The sequence below is a fragment of the Pundamilia nyererei genome, unplaced genomic scaffold (assembly GCF_000239375.1).
Source record: "Pundamilia nyererei isolate P.nyererei 1_Seehausen unplaced genomic scaffold, PunNye1.0 scaffold00196, whole genome shotgun sequence".
Lineage (NCBI taxonomy): Eukaryota > Metazoa > Chordata > Actinopteri > Cichliformes > Cichlidae > Pundamilia > Pundamilia nyererei.
Window position 1 is genome coordinate 816,944 of NW_005187597.1, and position 23,833 is coordinate 840,776.

The 23,833-nt window shown below is 38.7% G+C and overlaps 1 protein-coding gene across 1 annotated transcript in view; it reads left to right on the forward strand.

Annotated features, from left to right (window-relative positions):
• Positions 1-22,188, forward strand: part of gfra1b (gdnf family receptor alpha 1b) — a 24,766-nt gene extending 2,578 nt beyond the window's left edge. Inside the window, exons 4-10 of the mRNA XM_005747379.1 lie at positions 10,785-10,963; positions 11,722-11,894; positions 13,008-13,117; positions 14,510-14,644; positions 15,517-15,713; positions 19,955-20,002; positions 20,721-22,188. Of these exons, the coding sequence (XP_005747436.1) occupies positions 10,785-10,963; positions 11,722-11,894; positions 13,008-13,117; positions 14,510-14,644; positions 15,517-15,713; positions 19,955-20,002; positions 20,721-20,873 (995 nt within the window). The 3' untranslated portion in view covers positions 20,874-22,188. The remainder of the gene's footprint in view (positions 1-10,784; positions 10,964-11,721; positions 11,895-13,007; positions 13,118-14,509; positions 14,645-15,516; positions 15,714-19,954; positions 20,003-20,720) is intronic.
• The last annotated feature ends 1,645 nt before the right edge of the window (positions 22,189-23,833 follow it).

A 23,833-nucleotide genomic window follows, 5' to 3' on the forward strand; every position in this document is an offset into this window, starting at 1 on the left:
GTGTGTGTGTGTGTGTGTGTGTGTGTGTGTGTGTGTGCGTGTGTGTGTGTGTGTGTGTGTGTGTCAAGTGCAGAACTCTTTGGCATGCCTCAATATTGGGCTTCTGGCAGGAGGAGGGTGTCTATTGCATTGGCCAGCTACCATTTCATTGCAAAAAAAGAAAAAAGTGGTCATTTGATTTTTTCTCTCTCCATGTCTCTCGCTCTTCCTATGATTGAATCCACTTGGTATATAACAGTGGTGCTGCTTCAGAGACGAGGGCACAACTGTATTTCAACAGTGAGAAAAAGGAAACATTACTTTAATTGACATTTCTCACCTGCGCTGGAATTATGGCAAGATACTAAAGAGATACCTGCAGGTATGGCAATGAGAGGCTGGGAGGAATTGCAAAAGTGACAAAGCGTCCACATTAACCAGTTAAACCAAGTCGGATTTATTAAAAGGCCAAGAAATAAAACAAAATCAGCTTGAAATAGTCCTGCAAAACCATGTGCAAGTTCCACGACCTCCCAAAAATTCCAAGGAACCCTTTTGAATACATGGGAAAAACCTACATCAAGATATACTTTAAAAAAAAAAGAAATTCAAAGCTTACTCGTCAATATTAAAATATTATTTTAGGTAATAATTTAGATTACCTAGGCAGTGTGAGCAAGACAAATCAGGAAGCAGCGATGGCTCTGAGGAGCCATTATAACGTAAGCAGCTATAGCTTTTACAAATAAATAAATAAATCATTGAGTAGTCTAGATATCAGGAATCCATTTGCCATAAGTGACCTCATTCCTGCCTGCAACTAAGCCAGGCCTCGGGCAATCAAAAGGGTAAAATGATGCACATGCGAGCCAAAATCCAATGATAGGTACTGTACCCCCTGGAGTCTACTGTTAAGGCATAATACTCCCCATTCTGACTGCTATATCACCCAGATAATAAATATTTGAACAGTAACACTTTTTTCTGCTCTGTGCTTCAGGACATTTAACTAGAAGTAAAGTAAAGTACAGGCGTCTCCAGTAAATGCCATGTCTCATCATGGATGTTTTAACAACAGTATAAGAAGAAGACTGAAAGAAATTTAGCTTTTACTAATAAAAAATAAACGAATTGAATAAATCCCAGAGTTTGGGGGTTTAAAGTGATTGGGCACAAACATACAAACAAAAAAAGTAATTTTATTGGTTGTTTTGTTTAAAGGACTGACGTTCACTGTAGCCAGCTTCAGCACTTGTTTGTTATGATGTCTCCTTTCCCTCAGTCAACAAGAACAGCTCAGCGAGACTGATATTGGTTGATCCTCTTGGCTTGAGTTACTCGGTCAGAGTATTCCTCTTCTTCACCCCAGCAGAGCTCTTTGAAATTTCTGTCCAATTTTTTTATGATCACTGATCTATTGAATGATAAAATGATGTCCAATGAGTTTTTATGCTCTCTAAAGCACAGAGAGTTCTCCCAGAAGCCTCTGCTGCCATCCTTTTCCTTTAGTCAGCAGTGAAATCGTAAAAAACACCAGTGGATCAGTCAGTCCTTAAAGCATTGTTCCCAGACTAGTTAGAAGTAGTGATATATATATTTTTGATGACTTTGCAAACACTTTTTATGGTAAACTATTTGATGTTTACCCTAACAAGGTGATTTCTAAACAGCCATTAGATGAAGACTTGTTATATCTTGGCATGGTGTGCATGAAAAATTAAGAGAAAAGTAGGTAAAGATAAAAAAGATGCAGCAAGCCTAAGAAGGAAGAAAAACAGATTTGCCAGATTACGCAAGAACTTGATTCAAGGTCAGTAACAACAGGTCTTATTGAATTATTGTTATCAATACATACAGGGAGATACAACGTTGAGTGTCTACAGCCAATTGTAAACATGGTGGAGGCTCTGTCATGGTTTGGGGTTACATCTCAGCTGTGTACTACAATGTAGTACACAAAGGAGCACTGTCTGTCATGGATTGGCCTCCCCAGAGACCTGTTGTCACCGTTATTGAAGCAGTGTGAGATCATGTTGAAAGAGAACAGAACAAAAGGCAGAAAAGCTCTGGGATGTCCTTCAGGAACCCCGGAGAACTGTTTCTGAAGACGTCATTGCAATTAATCCACTGTTTGTTGAGACGGGCGTGTAGAATATCAAATGAACGAATAACACAGAGGGCATTCATAACGCAAAGTCAAGACAATTACTCTACCTCTTTTGATTTTTGAGTACTGCCTTTGTTACGTCATTATGGCACCAGTGAAAAAATTTTCTTATGTCATACTAATAACATTATCGATTCAATCCGAAAGGCGTGACATCGAGGCCACTAACTGGTAGAATATACCCGCAAGGAGCTACTGAAATGAAATGCTGCGTCATTTATAAATCAATGATGAAGATCAATCAGTGAGAGTGCTTTTTACAGATACTGGTGTGCAGACAAAGGGAACTGTGGGGCTACAGCACTGCCCTTAACACACTGCATTTATGTCTATTACAATCTACGAGGGTACTTCAGGGCATTCAAGGCTGGCAGCGGTGGTATGAGTGCCGAATCCATTCCAAGAGGCTCTTTTCAGTAGCACATAGTGTACATAATATTGAGCAATAAATTAAGCAAATACATTTTCATTTTTAATAAAATGCTTCCTCTTAAAATTCATGTTTGCATGTATTGCTTCTTTGAAATTTGAGATTGGATTGTGTCAGTGCAGTCTTACGCATGCTTTTTGTACTCAATTAAATTCCAGCCGCTCATGTTCATATGAAGCTACTTTATAACCACTACAAATCTGAACAAATGTTCTTCACCCCATCCTTAATTGATATCTTGCAGAAGTTTCCAAAACCTCCTCAAGCCAGATCCTCAAATTTAACACAGAAGCAGTTATTTTCTTTAAGAAAGTCTCCCTACTAGTTACTGGCCCTAGAGCTGATCCCAGTATCTTTCCCCCCTCCTCCCAGTCCATCCGCAGATCTCATCAGTAGTCCCGCTGAGGATATAGCCACTGAAAAAGAGATGAAGCTTGCCATGATGATTTTCCATTGCAGGAATCTCAAGAATAATTCAGTGGGTCTAGATGCCTGAAGCAACAGATTAATCCTCAGTAGTATTTGTCCTCTGCTGCTGGCCTCAGTGTTCCTGTGAACTATCCATATGTGAGCAAACTTCTCCAGCTGAACATCAGTGTGGCTATCAGCAGAAGAAACACTTTAAATTTGCTGACTCTTTCTGCACAAACCTGCTTTTAGCTGTATCAGCAAATCACTGGATGGCACTTCCTCTCCCCTTTGTTTTTTTCTGCCCCCTCTGAAACCGCAAAAAGCTCAGTTTATTCCAACTGAATTCAATTATGAGGTCGGAAATTCACTTATATGTTGAGTAATTACACAGCAAATATCAGATATTCGGTGCCATGAAGTAAAACCAACAAAACTTTATTGCATAGTAAGCACACAATTTAAAATATAAGAGGTTTTAGTTATATGCTACTACATCTAAATATGAAGACTGCACAAATCCACCAATATCTGTAGACTAAAATCCAATGAAGATGTTGAATAACCACCTCCAGCATGGATGTCACTGAACTGGAGATATACTGCATTACTTTCGTATTATTAAATACATGCATTTGTTAGTTTACTGTGAAAGACAGCTAAATAGTTGTGTTTGCTGGACATGCTTCGTAAAACTGAAAAACAGTTTTACGAAAAACAGCCTAATTGCTGTAACTGTGAATTATTGCTAATTATCCCTAATTCATGCAAAGCAAAACTATTTGGTCAATGACATTCTTGGCATGATTGATACTATCAATAGGTATGGAAACTACAAAATACACAAAAATGCAAGTTCACAGGCTGTCATTTACAAACTTACTAACCCAATTCCAACATGTCTTGCCACTCTGACACATATGAATGTTACCGGAAGAAGTAAAATGTCCTGAAAAGCAGAAATTCCTCAACATGATGAGTGTACCTTATGGCTTAGCCGTGATAAGTTGTGCGCAGCAGGCAGAGTCGATATGCAACCATAAGTGATGCAGGCAATTGCTAATGATAGCTTTGAGATGAAAAAATAAAGTACTGTAGGTTGCAGGTGACACATGATAGTGTTTTCTGACAAGCGTGCTGTTATTTTATGTGAGTTTACCACACCCTACGCCCACACACAGGAATATGTACGCATACATGTTGTCACGAATGTGTGCATTACTCCTTCACAGAAAAAAAAACACTCTAGGCATTCTAACGTTTTGATTGTGTCATACATGCAGTTAAACTCTGAAGAACTGCAGTGATTACGGTAGTTTTAACGGGCAAAAATTTAATTAACTTCTATTCCTTTAATCTAATAATTGTTTTACGTTACATTATCTTTTCAGATATGAGAAATTTGCACAGATCAGTTGATCTCAGTGCGATACCTTTTGATGCATGTAATTGGAAAAATTTGCAGTAATGGTGCTATTTAGGTTGTTTTAATTTGCACATTTTTGCTGCAAGCCCTTGTGCAACCCATCCCAGATCTAAGCATATGATTAGAAAACTCATGTGGTTCTTAGAACGTTTTAAAATTAAGTAAATATAATGTTAGATGAACAAAAGAGCATGACATATTACACTTTCTATTGATTTACTGATTTCTATTTAACAAAAACATTCAGGTCAAATCCAGGAGTGCAGGTCCTGTGGCCTCAAGAAAGGCCCAAATATTCACCCCTCCAACATTGTGCTTAACATTTTCAGGCATTTGTGCTGATATGCCATTTGTCTTTTGCCAAACGTGTTCCTGTGTTTTATGGCCAAATATCTTGACTTTGGTCTCATCCATTCAAAGGACATTGTTCCAGAAGCATTGTTGTTGGTCCAGATAAAGTTTTCCAAACCTAAGCTTAAGCTTTGCTTTTTAAAAATTATACAGAAGAAGATTAACCTTTAACTTGCTAATCATTTGTTTTTCTGAGATGTAGCCTTTGGTTGTTTGTGTGTTTTGGAAGATTTCCTGAGCATTGAATGGTCTGACCTTGGAGTGAATTTGCTGAGAACTGCCTTTCTGTTTTTCTCACTGTAGAATCTTGGACTTCAAATTATTTGGAAATTTCCTTAAAACCCTTCCCAGACTGAAGGGCTGCAACAATCGCTTCTCTAAGATCATTGCTGATGTATTTCCTCCATGGCATTGGGTTAGCACACACCTAAATGCTCCAGACCTGCAAACTGCCCAAACATGTGCTTTTATAGAGGCGTTCCTTCTTGCTGATGATCAGTTAATCAAGTGCATTTAATTAGCTGCACCTCGTTACTACCTAACTGCTTAATTTCTACGTAATAAGATTTAATGCTGTACTTACTGCACTTAGTTTTTCACCCACTGCTCCATTTTGACTAAATTGTTCTAAAATGAATAATTACATTTAATTTTAAGACTCAGTACTGATAAAATGGTACCAGTCTAAACTTGTCTGGTAAAGACTGGATTTCTAACAATGATAATGTTTTGATAAGTAAAAACTTAGGACTGAAAGACTACTTTTTTTCCATGACAGTATGTACAAGGAAAGTACAAAGTATGCACAAAAAAGGCTTTAAAAACAATGTTGTTCTGTAACATTTGTCCACACAGTTCACTGTAATTTTACAGATAAACCTAACCATCAAAAACAAAATAGTTGTTGCTCTGGCCAGGCCTTTTTGTACATCTCTTTGAGTAACACACAAAACAAAAACCCTGTAAAGTGAGAGCAAAAACAGAAAGAAAATTACCATTTTTAACTGGCAAACAACAAAACAACAAAATAGAACAAAAGCACAAAGCAGAGGTGCACCTGGGTATCATATCTGACTCACAGCAATCAGAGCTCAGAGCTCAGCCTTTCTTTCTGCAATATCCTGCACTGATAGCGCATCAAGTCCAATCAAAAATACTCTACCGGTACTTTAAGTAGAAGCTTTCTGGTAAAAGAAAATGCTCCCAACAACCTGAAATTTAAAAGGGTAGTTCAGCTTCCATAGTAACATGTTTGTCACTGGGCACATGCGTTATTATTACAGGAAAATTTGATCATGTGAGTAATGTCCGCAGGCAATCATAATCATCGGGGACTCTGTAGGGAATTTCATTCTCAGCATAACATTTCTGCAGCTACTTAAGCTTACTCTTTAAATCAATGCACGATAAATGAGCTACTAGAGGATTAAATGGAGGAAAGGAATAATGGCTGCGGTAAAAACTAAAGGGGATTTTGCTAATTGCATTGGTGCATTTAATAAATTGGTCTTGGGTCTGGTCAAGTATTAAGACACTGGTGTGGATTTAGTGATGCTGGCAGGAAACCTGACAGAAGGCCAGATGCCATGACGGAGAGGCTCTGACCAATTCAGGGCTTTCTTAAATTACAAAGACGAAACTGAATAGAGAGACGGGTTATAATAAATGAAGTGAATCACTGATACGCTATGAACGATATTAATTTGAATCATTATCTAAATGGCAAAGTTCTTGTTTTTAAGTTTAGGTGACTTTGTGAATTTTGAGTAAAGCGAGGAGAGAGTCGAATCAGGCATTGTGCCAGACTGTTATACAGCCTGAAGACATTCAACACTACTGGCCTTATTTTACTCATAAAATAAGATATCTCATTAAACGAGAGTCAAATAAATAAATAAAGAGTCCTGAAAAGTATTAAAAGATTTATAAGAGGATCTATGATTAACCAAACCTCTCAGAAAATCAGTTATAACAGACAAGCAGCTATAACAATAGCCAAGGAACCATTATGGTAGTTAAAATTCATTTTTCAATTAAACAGCAATCTTTCATAAAATCATAAATTCATAAATGCACTTGGCAGATGGCTAAAAAAGTATTATGTTAAAACATGACAACATTAGAAATCCTGCTGCACTCTATGGGGAATGTCATAAATGGTAAATGGCCTGTATTTATACAGCGCTTTACTAGTCCCTAAGCACCCCAAAGCGCTTTACATATCCAATCATCCACACATTCACACACTGGTGATGGCAAGCTACATTATAGCCACAGCCACCCTGGGGCGCGCTGACAGAGACGAGGTTGCCGGACACTGGCGCCACCGGGCCCTCTGACCACCAGTAGGCAACGAGTGAAGTGTCTTGCCCAAGGACACAACAACCGAGACTGTCCAAGCCGGGGCTCAAACCGGCAACCTTCCGATTACAAGGCGAACTCCCAACTCTTGAGCCACGATAGCCCCATAGTGAGTTTCACAGTAATCCACACCTTTTTAAGACTTATTGACTTGAGAGCTTCAGGCACACAGCTGGCTGTTGATGGTTAGCTTAAGGGTCACATGAATTCTCAGTATTACTCTAATCTGTGTCTTTTGGACAGGAGAGGATTTTTATGTCATACGCAGACAAAAGTGCAATTCCACGATGTTCATATTAATGTTCTTGGATTACATTCAGAGGGGGGGAAAAGGGAGCAGATCGAGCAATTTCTTTGCCGAACATTGTTATCCAGGACCACTTCAGTGAAATGGAAGGTTACAGCGAAGGGACAGCTCTACTGTTTCTGAATGGAATGTGTTTAATGGTAGCATCAATCCAGAAAATTTTGTGTGCTTCATTCCATGTGCAGTCTGCATAGAAATGAGAAATTTGTCTGAATCCATAAAGATATGCTAAAGAAAGCGGATGGCAGAGGTGCACAAAGCTTTGAGGATTTTCCTGCCAGGAAACCTGGATGCCCCAAACCCTACATGCAGGATTCTCATTTTTCTTCCCCCTTGGTTTTAGGGTCACTGTTCAGCGCCGTAGTACATTTAGCATAAAATAGCAGTTAGCATTTATTGAGGAAAAAATAAACGCTCAAGTGTCTCATTAGCCATGTAACACTTATAAACAACATCATTGTCAACAAGAAAAAGTAAACAAATAATAAACAACTTGGCTGATCCCAACTATCAGATGATTATTGGGGTTTTCTCTGTATTATTATAGGGTGCTTACCTTACAATGTAAATTGCCTTGAGGCACCTTGAACTGAAATTGAAGGCTTCAGTGTTATTTCAGGGGTCCTAGTTTTTTCTGACCTATGTTTACTGTATTTTGTCTTCGGTACTGTATATGCAGTGTACTCTGTATACACAGTAGACAACACTGTAGAAGACCAGGACAAACAGAAATATGTCTGGATGCTGACTTCAGTGAAAAAGCATTTGCTCCTTCCTTTCTGCGGATTAGACAGACAAAAGGCTTTAGATATCACCCTGATACCACCAACACACCTGAATCAAATGATTAGTTCATTACCAGGCCTCTGGAGAACTTCAAGACATGTTGACGAGGTGGTTGGATCAAGGACATATCTAAAACCTGCAGGACACCGGTCCCTGAGGCCTGGAGTTGGACAGCCCTGACCTAGTCCACAGTCCAGACTTTAATCCAATTAGGATGATTTGGCATGACCTCAGACAGCACGTTTACGCTGGAAACCCCTCCAATGTGGCTCAATTCTTCTAAAAGAGTGAGCCAAAATTCCTCCACAGCGATGTGAAGGACTTTTTGACAGTTGTCACAAACGGTTACATGCAGTTCTTTCTATTAGGTTTATAAGGGAATGATTTTTTCTCAGAGGGCTGGGTAGATTTGGATACGTTTTTTTCTTAATAAATGAATCATCATTTAAGATCTGAATTTTGTATTTACTCAGGTTATCTTTGTCTAATGCTAAAATTAGTTTGATGATTGAAAGCATATAAGTGTGAAAAATATGCAAATAACTAAGAAGGGAAGGGAAAATACTTTCTCACAACATTACACATATAGGTTTGTTGGAGAGGTGCAGGTGCTTTCTGATCATTACTCCCCCAAGGCTGGTATAATTATCCTCTTGTCTGAGTTTCATATGTAGGCCTACCCGGCCGACAGTCTTTCAAATGTCTTGCATCATCCCATTAGAGGTCATGGGGTCAGATCCCTCTGTTTGTCATTCACTGCAGTGGTGGTCTTGCTCGGGGGGAGAAACAGAAGAAGGCTGTGTGAGACTCATGATGTTACTCATAACTTTGATAATTCAGTGTTTATTTTACAAAGAAACACAGAAAGAATATACAACTTGAGAGTCAACTAAACAAGCAAATACATACTGGTACACAATAGAGCATTCAAATGGAATTTCCCAATCCCACTGATGCTGTATAACCCAGTGGCAATGTAAAAGTGCCTTAATGTCAACACTAAATTTGTTAAGAAATAGAATCATATTACTGTTTTATGTGATGCTGTTTTAGGACATAATGTTCTCTGAGGGAGGATGTGGGTGAGGTAATTGTTGAACTTTGCTATATCAACATCATTACTCTTTGTGATCGCAAATAGTATAAATTCAAAATGAGCTTCCTAACTGCTAAAACGCTTTTTTTGTTGTTCATTTTTACCTGCTGTGGGGTATTATGTCAATATGGCTCCAGCGTATGACCTTCTTACTAACACACAACCCGGCCAGTTAATTTGCACACGCGGATAACCTCATTTGAACCCAGGTCGTCAAAAGTGATAACTTTTTCAAAACAGTTTTTAAATCCAACTTAGGTCAGCATTTTCCTGCAGGTTAACAGTAATGGAGGTAAAACCGTAACACCCACGACCCAAAAGCTACAAACAGCCACTGAAGGATCACAGCCCACATCTCTAGTCACTTGTCAGATGTAAGTAATGGGTTTTGTAATATGTGATTAACCCAAAGTTCAAGAATGTATTCAGATTTAATCATAGCTCATTCTGTGGTGCATGAAAGAGTGCAGTGAGCTTCGATTCCACCTCAAAAGGCAAAATTACAGAATTCATTCTTCCATGTCGAGGCAGAGGATACAGTCTGTGTTACTGTGCAGAAAGCAGTGGAGCAGGAAAGACTTTAATGACAACAAATGAGAAGTGAGAGGCATTATTTTGGCCGCAGAATGCTTTCTTTCTGTGACGGAAGGCGAGGCACACAGGGATGGAAACGGAGATGACCTGATTTCCATAACTTAAGCCAAGGAATGTGAACCGTGCCTGAGGATGCGCCTGTATTTTTGAGGCAAAATCAGCCTCGGTTACATATGCTATGCATGAGAACACGAGAAACGGTTACAATCACAAAAATCACATAACATCTGCTTTTTTTAATACTCTCAAAGATGGGTTTTTAGCTTTTATCCAGTTGGGAATGATAAACTGTCAAGATGCTCCAACTATTGATTTCTGCTGCTAAAAGTATAAATGGAAGGCCTGATCAGAGAGACCTGAGATGTGAGATATGATAAATACATAAAGCACCTCATGCATTAAATGAAGCAAAAAATTGCTTGAATGTTTTGTGCTAAATTGCTAGATAAGACTTCTCTATCTGAACAGCTGTTCTCATATATTCTGCAGTTTCAAACAATTTAACGGCAAATGATCCAAATGCATTCAAAATAATCAATAATAAATCGTTTTTTTATTGTTCTCAATTATATAACACTGTAGTTTTACTTTAAAAATAGATGCAAACTAATAAAAACAGGTACTTTTAGAAGAAAGGGGGCTTTATGACAAAGTGAAAATAATGTTGGGAAAGAATAAAAGTTGCACTGATGATCCTGTTTTCTTCGTCTGATTTGAAAATATTTCTACGCTTATTTTATGGATTTCTTACTATTCACTCATGTAACTTACCTACCATGTTAATTTTGATTGGCTTGGCTTAAACAACAGCGCACAAAAATCAGTAAGTCTCACGTTAGAAAATATTAAATAACTGCGTGACTCTTTCCTCTCTCTTAGTCGAGCCTGCCTCCACAAAGGAGAACAACTGTCTGAATGCTGCCAAGGCCTGTAACTTGAATGACACGTGTAAGAAGTATCGCTCGGCTTACATCAACCCCTGCACTAGCAGGGTGTCCACTTCTGAGGTTTGCAACAAGCGCAAATGCCACAAGGCTCTAAGACAGTTCTTTGACAAGGTAATTATCCTCGCATTTTCCTACACATTTTCTATTTTGAAAATCTCTGCTTTTGCAGACACAAATTTCGAGGCTCCTCTGTAGATTTTTTTCAGACCATATTTGACACCGGAGGTTTATTTTGAAGATAAACAGTTTTAAAATCCTGCTTATTACTTTCTGACTACTGGCTGCTGTTATGTTGCCAGATTATAGCTCTTGATACTGTAGTTCATATACGTCAAACACAACATTTTACTGAGGATGAATGCTTAAACAGCAGCAACGAAGCTAGCCTATGTCAGTATTTTAAACATGTTTAATGACTATTATAGAAATGTTGCATTGCTGTAAATAAGAAGAACAGCTCGGTTAAAATAGTTAAACTATTTACATTTCACAGCAGCAGTGCAAAATTGTTTATTCACTGCATTCACACAAAATCTATATGAAGAGAAAAGCGTTGCCACGTAGTCTTCTTTTTGGTTATTTGTGATGCTAAGTACAAAACATATGAAATTTAAAGTGTCTTTCAGTCTAATTTCTATCTCAGTCTTTCACATAGCTGCAGTATAGCTGCATATCCATACCATACTTTCTGCCCAGCTTTATGATATTCAGTTTACACATCGGCTTGCAAGGGGTCAAAGGGTGGGTAATATTTTGGCTGTGCTGGATGCATGCCATGCCATCAAAACAATGCAGAAATTTATATAGAACACAGATGTTTGAGAAAGCAAGCATTAAATGTCAAATGCCGTTTCCTTTCCAAAACCAAGGTTCCCACGAAATACAGCTATGGGATGCTGTTTTGCTCCTGTCCAACGGGGGATCAGACAGCATGTGCAGAACGCAGACGTCAAACCATTGTACCAGTGTGCTCCTACGAGGATAAGGACAAAACCAACTGTTTATCTCTTCAAAACACATGTAAGACCAACTACATATGCAGGTAAGGCACCTCGAGATACTTGGTAGACTTTTTTTTACATGATGTTTTTCTATGGCAGTAAATATGACCATAAATTAACCACTAAGATTTTTCCTCCATTCTGTCCATCTTGAGCAAAGTACAGATTGAAAACTAAACATTCAAAATGTAATTTATCGTAAATTGCAGCCACTTTAAGTCTGTAATCGAACTGCTAAAAATATGTGCAAATTAGACTGGGTTGTCGTGTACTGTCAGATATAAACATTGCATAAATTAGGTACGTTTTTATTCACTCGTGGAGTTTTGCTGTAATGTCTTAAATCTACAGTAAAAGTAAAGTAATTAGGAAGTGAGTAGATAAAGAGCCGTGAAGATAAAGTGGCTAAGAAGGAAATAATCCTACAATTATAATAACATAATAATAATAATAATAATAATAGTAACAATAATCTAGTTTCCCCCTCTTGTCCGTTGTCATCCATGTATTCCCTCTTTGTAGATGTCATGTGTTGCAAGTGTTCCCATTTGTCACCTTTCGGCTGAGGTCGGCGCTGCTGGTTGCTCCGTGTATTTGATTTGGCAGACTTTTGCCCTTCCTGATGCAACCCCCAAGGCATTCAGGGATCTTCACTTGTTAGGCCGATGTGTGAAGTGGCCACTATCCTCTCAGAGTAGTTTGCATCAAGCACTCTCCTTCAGACACCTCAGGACATTAAAATTGACAGTCAGACCCTGGGGTGGAAATTTCTAGAAACCAAAAAAAAAAGAGTGCCGTGCTCCTGACTCCTGAAATGATGCTAAACCTTTAAGCATGAAAACTCTGGACTCTTTGCGCTGAAGACCACATTTTAGTCTTGGGTGCCAAAGACCTACACTGTCACGAGTAACTATCATCAACATGACAGTCAGGCCATTTTGACACAAAAGCTGATGTTCGCACTTATCAAACAACATGTGCTTGTGGTCTGAACGGGAAATCCAGGGAATGATCAAACATAGCAGGAAGTGATATAATGCTTTTAAAAGTGACAACCTTGAAGAAATGACTTGAAATTACTGATCAGTTACTCAAAAATATGTCAAAACCACAAAGCAGCGACTTCTTCAACCTCTTTTAACTCTTGTTCATAGGTCAAGACTGGCAGACTTCATCAGCAACTGTCAGCCAGAGGTTCACTCCATATCCGGCTGTCTTAGAGAGAACTATGCTGACTGTCTGCTTTCTTACTCAGGTCTTATTGGTAAGTTAATCAAGTTGTAAAGCTGGATTACTTTTAAAATTTTAGCAAAACTGCTGCTGCTATTAGGACAAACTAGCATTAAGAAATTAAACCAAAGCCATTCTATTTTTGTATTTTCTTTTTTACAAATTCTTTATTTACTTTGGTGTGGGGGGATTTTTGGATGCCGTTTTCGGTAATTTGCAGATTTTTGTCAGCTCAATTAGAAGTAAAATGCAGTTTTAAACACATTTGCTTTTTCTTAAAGTACAAGCCAACAGAAACCCATTAAAAGTAGGGGAAAAAAGCGATGTGAATATATTCCATTGCATTATAATTTACATGCCCCGCTTCTTTGCCTCTCTGCAGCTAGCATGCTGACCTGCAAACTGCAAGTTTGGCATGCATTTTCAAAGCAGAGCTTAAGATACGAGGTTAAAGACGCAAGACACCCAAGTTCACAGTCAATAAATTTAAAATTTGTAGCGTGTACAAGGCATCACACTTCATAAGCCAAAACACTGTGCAGAAAAGTACTTAATTCAGGATTTTTTTCCATCAGCAGGTTTAATTATGTAGAAAGAAAAAATGATGTCCCACTGAGTTTTTGTAATGAGATTTGAACGCAGGGCAACAGTGACCAATTGCAAACTCAACAGGCAGACATTTTAATCTGCACCATTCATATCATGCTTCACACAGTTTACACCCTCTAATGGGCCCCCCCGAGTTTAACCGCTCATTTCTGCCTTCACACACAAAAATCTGCATGTACTTGCGGAGCTAATAACTATGAGCCTACTCAACCCCAATGATCCCTAAACAAATCAGCATTTTATTCAGTTTCATTAAGATGGGGAAAAAAATAGCCAAGAATAGTTTCATTTGGCTATTTCGTCCATAAAGTACAATGTGCCCCAGTTTAGTCGTAACTGTGGACTCACAATGGGTGTTAAGCGTCAGCAGCCCCGAAAACACTTGTCACAAGTCTCTTCAGAGCTGCTATGTGTCACCTGCAGTGACATTAGCACTTGTTTGAATAATGTGGATGCTCTTGAAAAGAAAAGAAAAAGCCATTGGCCACATAATGAGGATACTTTACCAGGCAATGAGTGTCATAATCGTGATGCAGCAAGTTGTCAATGCCAAGTGTCAATGTCGAGACAGAGTTTCACTCTAATGTAGCATCTTTTAATTCAGTGCAAGTTCTGTAAAACTTATAAACAGGTTAAAGTTTGCCTGCAGTGGAGAATCTGCTTACACACACAGACTGACCTGAATATTTCTATTTAAGCATGCAGAGCCTCGAGCCTACCCGATAAACCAAAGACGTCCTGGTAGAAGGTTTCCACTGGAATAATGGGATGACAGTCATATTCACTAACAGTGGTCTACTTGTGTTTTATGCTGCAGGTACAGTGATGACACCCAATTATGTGCGATCCTTTGGAATTAGCCTGTCGCCGTGGTGCGACTGCAGTGGCAGTGGGAACAGCAAGCCAGACTGTGATAAATTTGTTGAGCTGTTCACCAACAACCGATGTCTACGTAAGTGCCCATATTCACCCATCCTGCAGAAATAACTTGTCTCCCATCTTTGCATTATTCTTTTCTGCTTGGGGTCAGACTCACCAGGTGTGTTAGACTTAAAAATATCGCTATAAATTGTATCAGATCTGAGATGCCAGAATTTAACTCCAGTGATTCAACAATACTGGTCATAAAACTCAATATGTTATGTTATGCAGATATTATATACGTAAATTAACATTTAACATTACTTTGGACAGTATCACTCTAATAGAGAAATAACTGTTGAAGTGAGCCTGAGGAGCAGCAGTAATTTGCTACATCAATACACTCACTGAACGAAGCTTGAGTATGCTTTGCTACCTTAATGACAAACAACCGACAAGAGTCCAGAGAGAACCAGGCTCAGGGAGGGACAGCCATCTGTCACATCTGATTTTCACTGTAGCTTACTGGACAGTTTTATAACCCCATGTAAGGGACTGAGATGTTACTCTAAATCATCCATTGGTGGCTTTGTGATCACCGCAGTTGCCACTTTTGCAAACCTTACAATAAACCTTACGATGAATGTCAACTTAATCTTGCCAAAATTAGATTATAGAAATTATCTTTAAGGTTTTGGTGTTTCCTTTGTGGAGCCAATTTTGGACTGTTTTGCAAATCACAGATATTACACGCAGCCACTGCTTTTAAAGAGGCTCTTAAGAAAGGTCACGTCATTTCTTTTCCTCCTCAATTACTGAAAGTATCAATTAGTAGCAGCTTTTAGTTGGACGTTATTAAAACAGTTGGTGTCATGGTACTTGCACTTATTTCTGAAGCAAATACAGACAGCTAAGACTAAACCTTGCAGAAAAGATCAATACGTTTTTACTCTTTTCTTGTAGGTAACGCCATCCAGGCTTTTGGGAATGGTACAGACGTTGGGGTCTGGCAACCCCAGCCCCCGATTCAGCCCACAGTAGACCTTAGCATCACTCGGAAGGGTAAAGCACAAACCAATAATGCTCTGGATGCGCTGACGGACATGACCAAACTGGATCTTGATGGCAACTCACTATATCACATCTGCGGGACCCTGCAGGTGAAGTTTTTGTTTGAGTATGGCCTGTATGTTTTGTCTCCCCATCAACACAGCTGCTATTTTTGAAACTAAAGGGGTTGGGAATACAATTATAGAGAAATATGACGCTTAAACCCCAATAAACAGACACTATTGTGATGATACTCATTTTAGTTCAGTTCGATGTGATTGATGGTCCCAAAGGGAGTACCTTGGCTTGTAGTCAAGAAGGCCAGATAATGAACACATAAGTACAAAAACGACACCAAACATTCAAAAATTAAATGTAAGAAATATTTGCTACAGATATATAAAAACCCAAGAAAAGCCAGTCTGTAAAAAAGAGGTTTTTCTCCTCTTGCAGTTTTATTCGACTCTGTAGTTTTTAAACTGTACCAAAAGCCAATATAGGCTACCAGTGTCACAAATCTTCAATTACAGAGTGAACAAATTAAATTCTATCACAGGGATGATGTCAATCAGTGTACACCTCCACTGATCTCATTAACTAGGAAATTTTTAATGGCCTTCTAAGGAGCTACTCGCTTAAGCAAAAGGGCACTGTGCTGCAAGGTAATGGTCCAGCAGAGTGGCTTCTACTTCATTGTTTAGAGTAATCACAGCACTGCCTGCAGCACATATAGAGGAGTACACATCCCAGCTGAACAGACAGTGGCAAGCAATATGATATGCGCATATGAAACACATAGGTTTCAAAATGGGGTGAATGTAATCGCCATGACCCCAAAAATTAGGCTTCAAATTGCACAAAACAACTCGTAAATTATTATTTTTTTACATATCAACATTTACACTGAGCTCACATAAGCACGTGAATTTCTAGATATGTACATTCTCATGAATTAGAAGCATTAGAGCTCACATAATCAGCCATGCTACTCTAGAATACCCAAATAAATAAAAATAAAAATACAGGGCTGAAAAAGAGCGTAATAGGTCTCCATTCAGGGAAAATGAATATAATTTAAAGGTCTTCCAGAAAATATTCAGATAACTGTCCAGGCTTCTTTCCCACCTTTGGAGGATTCACAAAGCTCTCCAAACTTGTAAAAGAATGCGGCTGAATCCAAATTGAGACCTAAACATCAGATAGAGATCTATTCAGAGCTGCTGCCTGAGTGTCAGACGTCTGGCTCTGTCACCTTGATGGATCAGGGATGGTTTTATGATGGCATGCACAGAATCCCCCCTCCTGGGCAGAAAGATGAGATGTCAGTGTGGAGTCAGAGTTTCCTAAGCTGTCATGTCAAAGCTAATTGGTTGCCACTGTAACATCAGAAATGGCCCACAGGGGTAGTGTGTATGTGACTGTGTGTGTTTGCAGAGCAGGGACAAAGTATCATCGCATGGATGAACCAAATGTGTTTTCCCCCCTAATGTTAAATGGTGAAATAGAATGAGATTACAGCTACGCAGTTAACTTTGTTACAACTGTAGCAGCTCGTAGTTCAGTGATGAAGTGGAATCACCTCCTGGTTGATTACCAACCCCAGTCAACTGAGTTTACATCAATGTCAGCCCAGACTTGACTTTTTACTGTAGATATAAAATGTCATCACTTATTTTTTGTTGTTTGTTTGTTAGAGATTTGTGTGGAATGGAGTTGTAATTAACACATTCTTGTGTTTTTGAAGGTCACAGCAACCACTGACTGCCACACCCTAATCAGTCCAAGTGAATATTTGTTCCTATCCTCACCTAACCCCAATCGGTCATGAGCCTGGTTCTGCTGTTAAAAGGGAGTTTTTCCTTCCCACTCTCGCCAAAGCGCTTGCTCATAGGGTCATATGAAAGTCAGTGTTTTCTCTGTTTTCTTTGTAAAATTGTAGGGTCTTTATCTTACAACTACGGAGCCCCGCAGGGGACATGGGAGAAAAAAAAATTATGATGAACTTTTGCGATATCTCGCAAAACTAATTAGGGATCTCGCAAAAGTTGAATTCCAACAATGGCGGCAGCTACTTAGTTGTAATATTACTCTTTCTGGGTCACAAAATAAACTTTTAAGATATTTTGAGGCGTGAATGTAGTTGTGTAAACGTCAGATATCTGCTAGGTTTACAAGACATCACATATTTGCAAAAGTGCTCAGACGTTTTCGGAGATCTGACACCCACCATCTCGAAGCTAACGGGAGGTCGAGACCTACTACAGCCGGGAGGAACACCGCTTTCCCGGCACGTCGTGCCTCGACCTCCCGGTCGGCTTCGAGCTGGCGGCCTCCGAAGATCCCGAGTTTGTTTTGCCGCATCTCATAAAAGTTTTGTGAGATCCCGAGTTTGTTTTGCGAGATCTCGCAAAACTTTTGCGAGATCCCGAGTTTGTTTTGCAAGATCTCGCAAAACTTTTGCGAGATCCCGAGTTTGTTTTGCGAGATCTCGCAAAACTTTTGCGAGATCCCGAGTTTGTTTTGCCGCATCTCGCAATACTTTTGCGAGATCCCGAGTTTGTTTTGCGAGATCTCGCAAAAGTTTTGCGAGATCCTGAGTTTAAAAGCAAAAGTTTTGCGAGATCCCGAGTTAGTTTTTGCGAATCTCGCAAAAGTCCGTCTTAATTTTTTTTTCTCCCATGTCCCCTGCGGGGCTCCGTATACAACATAAACTGCCTTGAGGTAACTGTTCTTGTGATTTAGCACTATATAGCTGATCGATTCCATTTACATGTGAGACACTAATTCGTCTGCAAACACTTGCCAACTACTTGCCAAACAGTAAACCGGAAATGGAGAAGATTCACCTTCAAAGTTAAAGGCTCACTGTTTACTTTGAAGCGGAACAATCTCCATTTACAATTTGCATCACAGTTTCACTTCTGCTCCTTGAGTGGTTGATGACTGTTTGTAGATAAGTTGGTATCTTGCTCTACAAAAGCAATGGCTGGATGTTTTTGGTGCAACACCTTATATACCTCTTTTCAACCATAATCACCTTGCAACACCAACAACCACTCACCAACTGGTCAGAGAATACACAGCAAGTGATGTTTGTCAGGAGATCACTGACTAGTCTCTAGGCCTGTGTTACTGGCTCTATAACTACAATTAAAAGCATCTCACTACAGTTTTTTTAATTACTCAAACTACTATGGCACTTTTTGGACACCATTTTTATATTTTTCTAATTTTGTAGTGGTATAATTAAAGATAAAACTAAAAATAAGAATAAAAGGAAATGTACCAAAACCGATCCAATCAGATCATTAAAAGCTTGAAAAGCTTGAAAAAAACACTAAACTGACCTTGTGTTAATATTGTATTTTAGAGTATTTCAAATAGCTCAAACTTATTTTAATTCAACAGGTATCGAACTGTATGTATGAGTACGCAATTCTAAACCATCTTATTTGCAATAATGTCTGCTAAGTGACACTTTAAAAAAAAACTGCTGCAGGGAATTTTCATAGCAGTGGCAGATAATGACATGCAAATGGATATTTCAAATATCAAATGCAATAGTAGGAAATCGATTTAGTGTACTGATTCTGACATTTAACATCATAAATGGCATGTTTTGCTTGATTGTGCTTATATCAGCTCTAGCTCCTGAAATTTTTGGCCCCACCAACACACACTCAGATATCTGCTATTCTCCTCTGATAAATACCATGGGGCTATATTTTTAAATGAGATGATATCACATACTTTAAGCGAGACAATCTATCATATTGGCTTTTAATAGCGATAATATGATTTATCACCAGTAAAACATCCTCTAGGAGAAAAGACCTCCGATAGAGCAATTAATCATTCTTCTCCGCAATCCTGGTTCATAGAATTTTTTTCTACTTAAGAACCAACACATGGGGTGTTTATTGTGTTTCCAAACTGCTATAGAGTCACTTTATCATTTATGTTCTCCATCTGTATCTATGAGTTTACCTTTTGTTTGTGTGTATAGCTGTGTTTGTGCAAATGCATGTGGGTATTTTTATGTTTGGCTGAAAAGGTTTTGAGCCATCTGAGAAAACTTCTAATGCATTAGACTGTCATAACCTTGAGCTTGAACAAAGCAGGGACACACTTTTTCACAAACATGCACTTGAATCCTATACATCTTGCACAAGGGGGAAGATTATTCCAAGAGTTAAGACCTCTAATATATGGGCATTGCAAAATAAAGCAGTCGGCTATTTTCATTTTTGCACCTCTCCAAGTCTGGGTGTAATCTGAAATACTTACAAACCCATTAAAAAAATAAATAAATGAAAGCTAATGTCTCTATTTTTTCTTGTTTTCCTCACAGGCTCAAAAGCTAGTGTCAAATCAAACAGTGGACTCCGCTCTGTGTGTGGTAAGAACTGTTTTATTCTGTGAAGTCAAATAATAGTGGACTTGTAGGAGATATGAAATACAATAATTCTTTAGTTCTACATAATTATGCAGCATTGAAAAAGAAAGCATTCACAGGAGTCTATGGCCATGGGCATTCAGGTGTGTCTTATAGTCTTTCGGCAAATTTCACCCCAAGGTCAAACGATGAGAGTTTGCAGCTCAGAAGAGTTGCGAAAGAAAAAAAAACACTCAAGCGCTCAAGACTGTGTAGACCTCAGTTAGGGTGTTAAATGTTAAAGTTTACAAAAGTGCAATTCAAAAAAGATTGAACAAGTATGGTTTGTTTAGAGGGAAAGCTTTTTCTCTCCTAAAAACCCCCCAAAAAACAAAAATGACATGAGGCAGCAGTGCTTAGGTTTGCAAAGCTGCACTTGAACAAACCCAAAGATGTCTCGAGCAATTTCCTTATGGACAGATCAGACCAGAGTGAACAGCTCATACCAACTGCCAAGCATGATGGTGGAGAGTTGATAATTTGACAAGACTGATGGAAGGTCACCAAAATACGAGCATATTGATATATTATTAAGACAGCCACAAAGCTCTACATAGCTAAATGTAACCTGAGGTGAATGACATATATATACACATATATATCTGAACTTTGATGCATCGGTATCAACAAATCTTTCATGAACTTTCCACTTCGATTCTTACATCTTAATCTTTTCTCTTAGAACCATCAACTGGATGAGTCCAACGACTCAAACGCCATTGCTAGAAGTTCGCCAGCTGAAATCACCTGCTCACACCCCTCAGTGATGCTCCTCGCGCTGGCCTTTGTTCTCACATCAACACTACTGCAGCTTGAAGGTTTCCTGCTTTTGTAGACTCTGAGGACTATCGCTCAACATTTTTATCTGGAGAACTGATCGGACCCTTTTTAATTTAGGCATCTGCCCAACTGCAGCAGCTACATTTTTCTTTAATTAGAAGCGACCAAACAGCACGGTAAGAACAGTGAAATCAGGCAACAGTGGATTATATCTAAGGATGACATGTTGGCTGCTGTGTGGAAAACAGACTTGCTGAATCTGTTGCTGAGATATGAGCTCATTTGCCTTCCTTGCCTCATGGGGGCAATTTGGTGACTTCAAGAATCTGATTCATGCTTAGGAGCATTCTTTTTTTTAAGGGGTGGAAATAAACTCTGTGATCTGATGTGAATAAATGCATTTCTTTGGCAGCCGCTGCATATTTGACTGAATAGACTGCCAACATGCTGAAGAGTGTTTTAAGCATAAAATGCATCATTCTTTGCACAACTGTGCTATGATTTGCCCGTCAATAACCTTGATTTAGGTCACGAAAAGCAGAAATGGAAAAGCGTTAAACTAAAAGCGGACAAAATTGACAAGTAACATTTACTGGTGTGACATTTGATTCATCAAACACTGAAACTCATTCCAATTTGTCAAGATATCCTCAAAGGACAAAAAAGACACATCTGCCAGAAGAAAGTAACACATTTTTCTTCTACACATTCAGTACTTGGTATAGACTAGTTTTGTATATTTGATTGTCATGGTGCTTTGTGGCTTTATCCCATCGCCTTTGTAAAAATGACACACGAGTGCACACTCTATTACTGTATGCTGCTGTTAGCTTGTAACATATTGTCTGTAATATTTTGGGATTCTATGTTAGTATCTGGTGACTGAGGCGCCTCAGCTTTATCCAGCTTAGCTGTGATCTATGAAATGTGATGAGGTGTGGTTCTTTTCCTCACGTGATTACGGATGTGACTATATTTTGATGGTAAAGTGCATAATGTTAGCTTAAACGGTATTTTTCTCTAACGTCAAACTCTCTGTAACAGTACCAAGAACATAAAGAATTCACAAAAGTGACTCTAATGGCTAAAAAGTCAAATATGCTTTGTTTTGTTTGATCCCGGCTCTTCAGTCTGCCAGTATTCTCATTTCTTTCTGGGGTTTGATGAATAAAGGATGTGAACATACCCACAACTAGTGCAAACGCCAAAAGACAAAAGCCAAAAGACGTTAATTGCTGGCAATTACTGCTGATGCAAATGGAGGAAAAGATTAAAAAAAAAAACATTATGTACTTAATGGCACCGCAATTATCAAAGACATTCAAAGAGTATACAAAATAATGAAGACTTGTTTTAAAACATCCCTATCATTACCAAAAATGTGTAAAGTGTGTCTCTTATTATAATCCTGTCATATAGGAGCCTTGTTGATATCTAAGCTAAAGCCTGTAATGATGCACTTCTTGGCTGTTGTGCATCAGCCAGGGTTTGGGTTAAACACTCAGACACTTTATGTACAAGTTACAATTTGGTCATTTGGTGTTTGGCAATCTGCTGAAATAAAAATGATGAACATTGACCTATTCTGGTTTCCACGATAGCGGATCATGGATCGTATCATTTCTTTTCCCTAATGCTTGTCTTTTTCTATATATAAGGGACACCTGTAAAGCAGGATTATAAGATAGCACCTGGCAGACAGGCTGCTGTTGTCAGTCAGATTGCATCAGCGCCGGCACAAAGTGACACAAGTGGACAAGGACGCAGGCAACAGAGGACAGATTTCTCAGTGGACTGAAGAGGGGCATGCATTGCCAAGAATATGGCCCACCTGCTTTGGCACAGTGATGGAGTGCTTGACCTAGACAGAGAGCTAAAGATTTATTAGACATGTCACCAGAAAACAAAAAGGGCCAAAACATCCTCTTCATGTTATGTATGAGATGGAAATGACAGCTGTGCATGACAATGCAGAAGGAAAGTGTGGGATTTTAACAGAATTAACTAGCAACTCTGGCTTTGTGCAGCAGTGACAGAAACTCAGCCAATCAACACATCCAAACCTCACTAATTAACATATAATGTTTGTTGATGTAAAAAAAAAGTGTAAATGTGACATTTTAAGGAAGGTTATAGACCTGAATTATTTCTTTTCTATAGTGAAGATCTCTTACTGGTGCCCACTGGTGAGTTTTAGGTACTTGTATATAGATTTTCTTTATTCTTTGTCTAGATGGTTTCTGATTTTAGATGTTTTTTCTTATCTTGAGGTGGGTATCAATGTTTTTTTAAGTCTTTAAAAAAACAACTAAAAATTACACTTTACAAAATGTAAAATTAACCTTCATATGACCACTGAAAACCAAAACTGCTCCACAAACATCTGCAGTACCTTATCACAGCTTCATCTTCTCGAACTACGGTACTTTTACAGATTGTTCAAATGATGTGTAAACTAGAAATAACATCAGATGGAGTTCAATGGAGTTCATTTGTTGTTTATGATCCAGTCACAATCAAGGGAACAGGCCTGTGGGAGCATTTTTTTTTCTTGAAAAAAGCCATTATATGACCCAAAAAAGCAACATAAGAACTGAACCACTGTGTGTGTTAATTGTTTAGGGGACTTTAATCAGAAAATTTGCTAACAGTGCATGTCAAAATAGGTGTTAGTTATTTTGATATTTTCTTTCATAAACTAGCAGGTGCTCATCTTTTAAAGAGGAATTGCATTACTGTGCTTTTAAATAAATAACAATGCTCCACATGAACTAAAGGAAAAAATAACATATTTTAAAGCTTAACTGGAAAAATGAAGGATAACAGCTATGGTGTACTGATCACCACTTCTGCTCAGGACATAAAATTTGGCAGACTGAGAACTGCAGTGACCAATACTTTGTATCGCACAACCACTTAGTTAACCCAACTAGTCATGTGATTGCCTGGCCTGGGCCACAGAAGAGCTTCAAATCCAGCAGAAGGACCGATATTTTCTCCTCTGTGTTCAGAGGA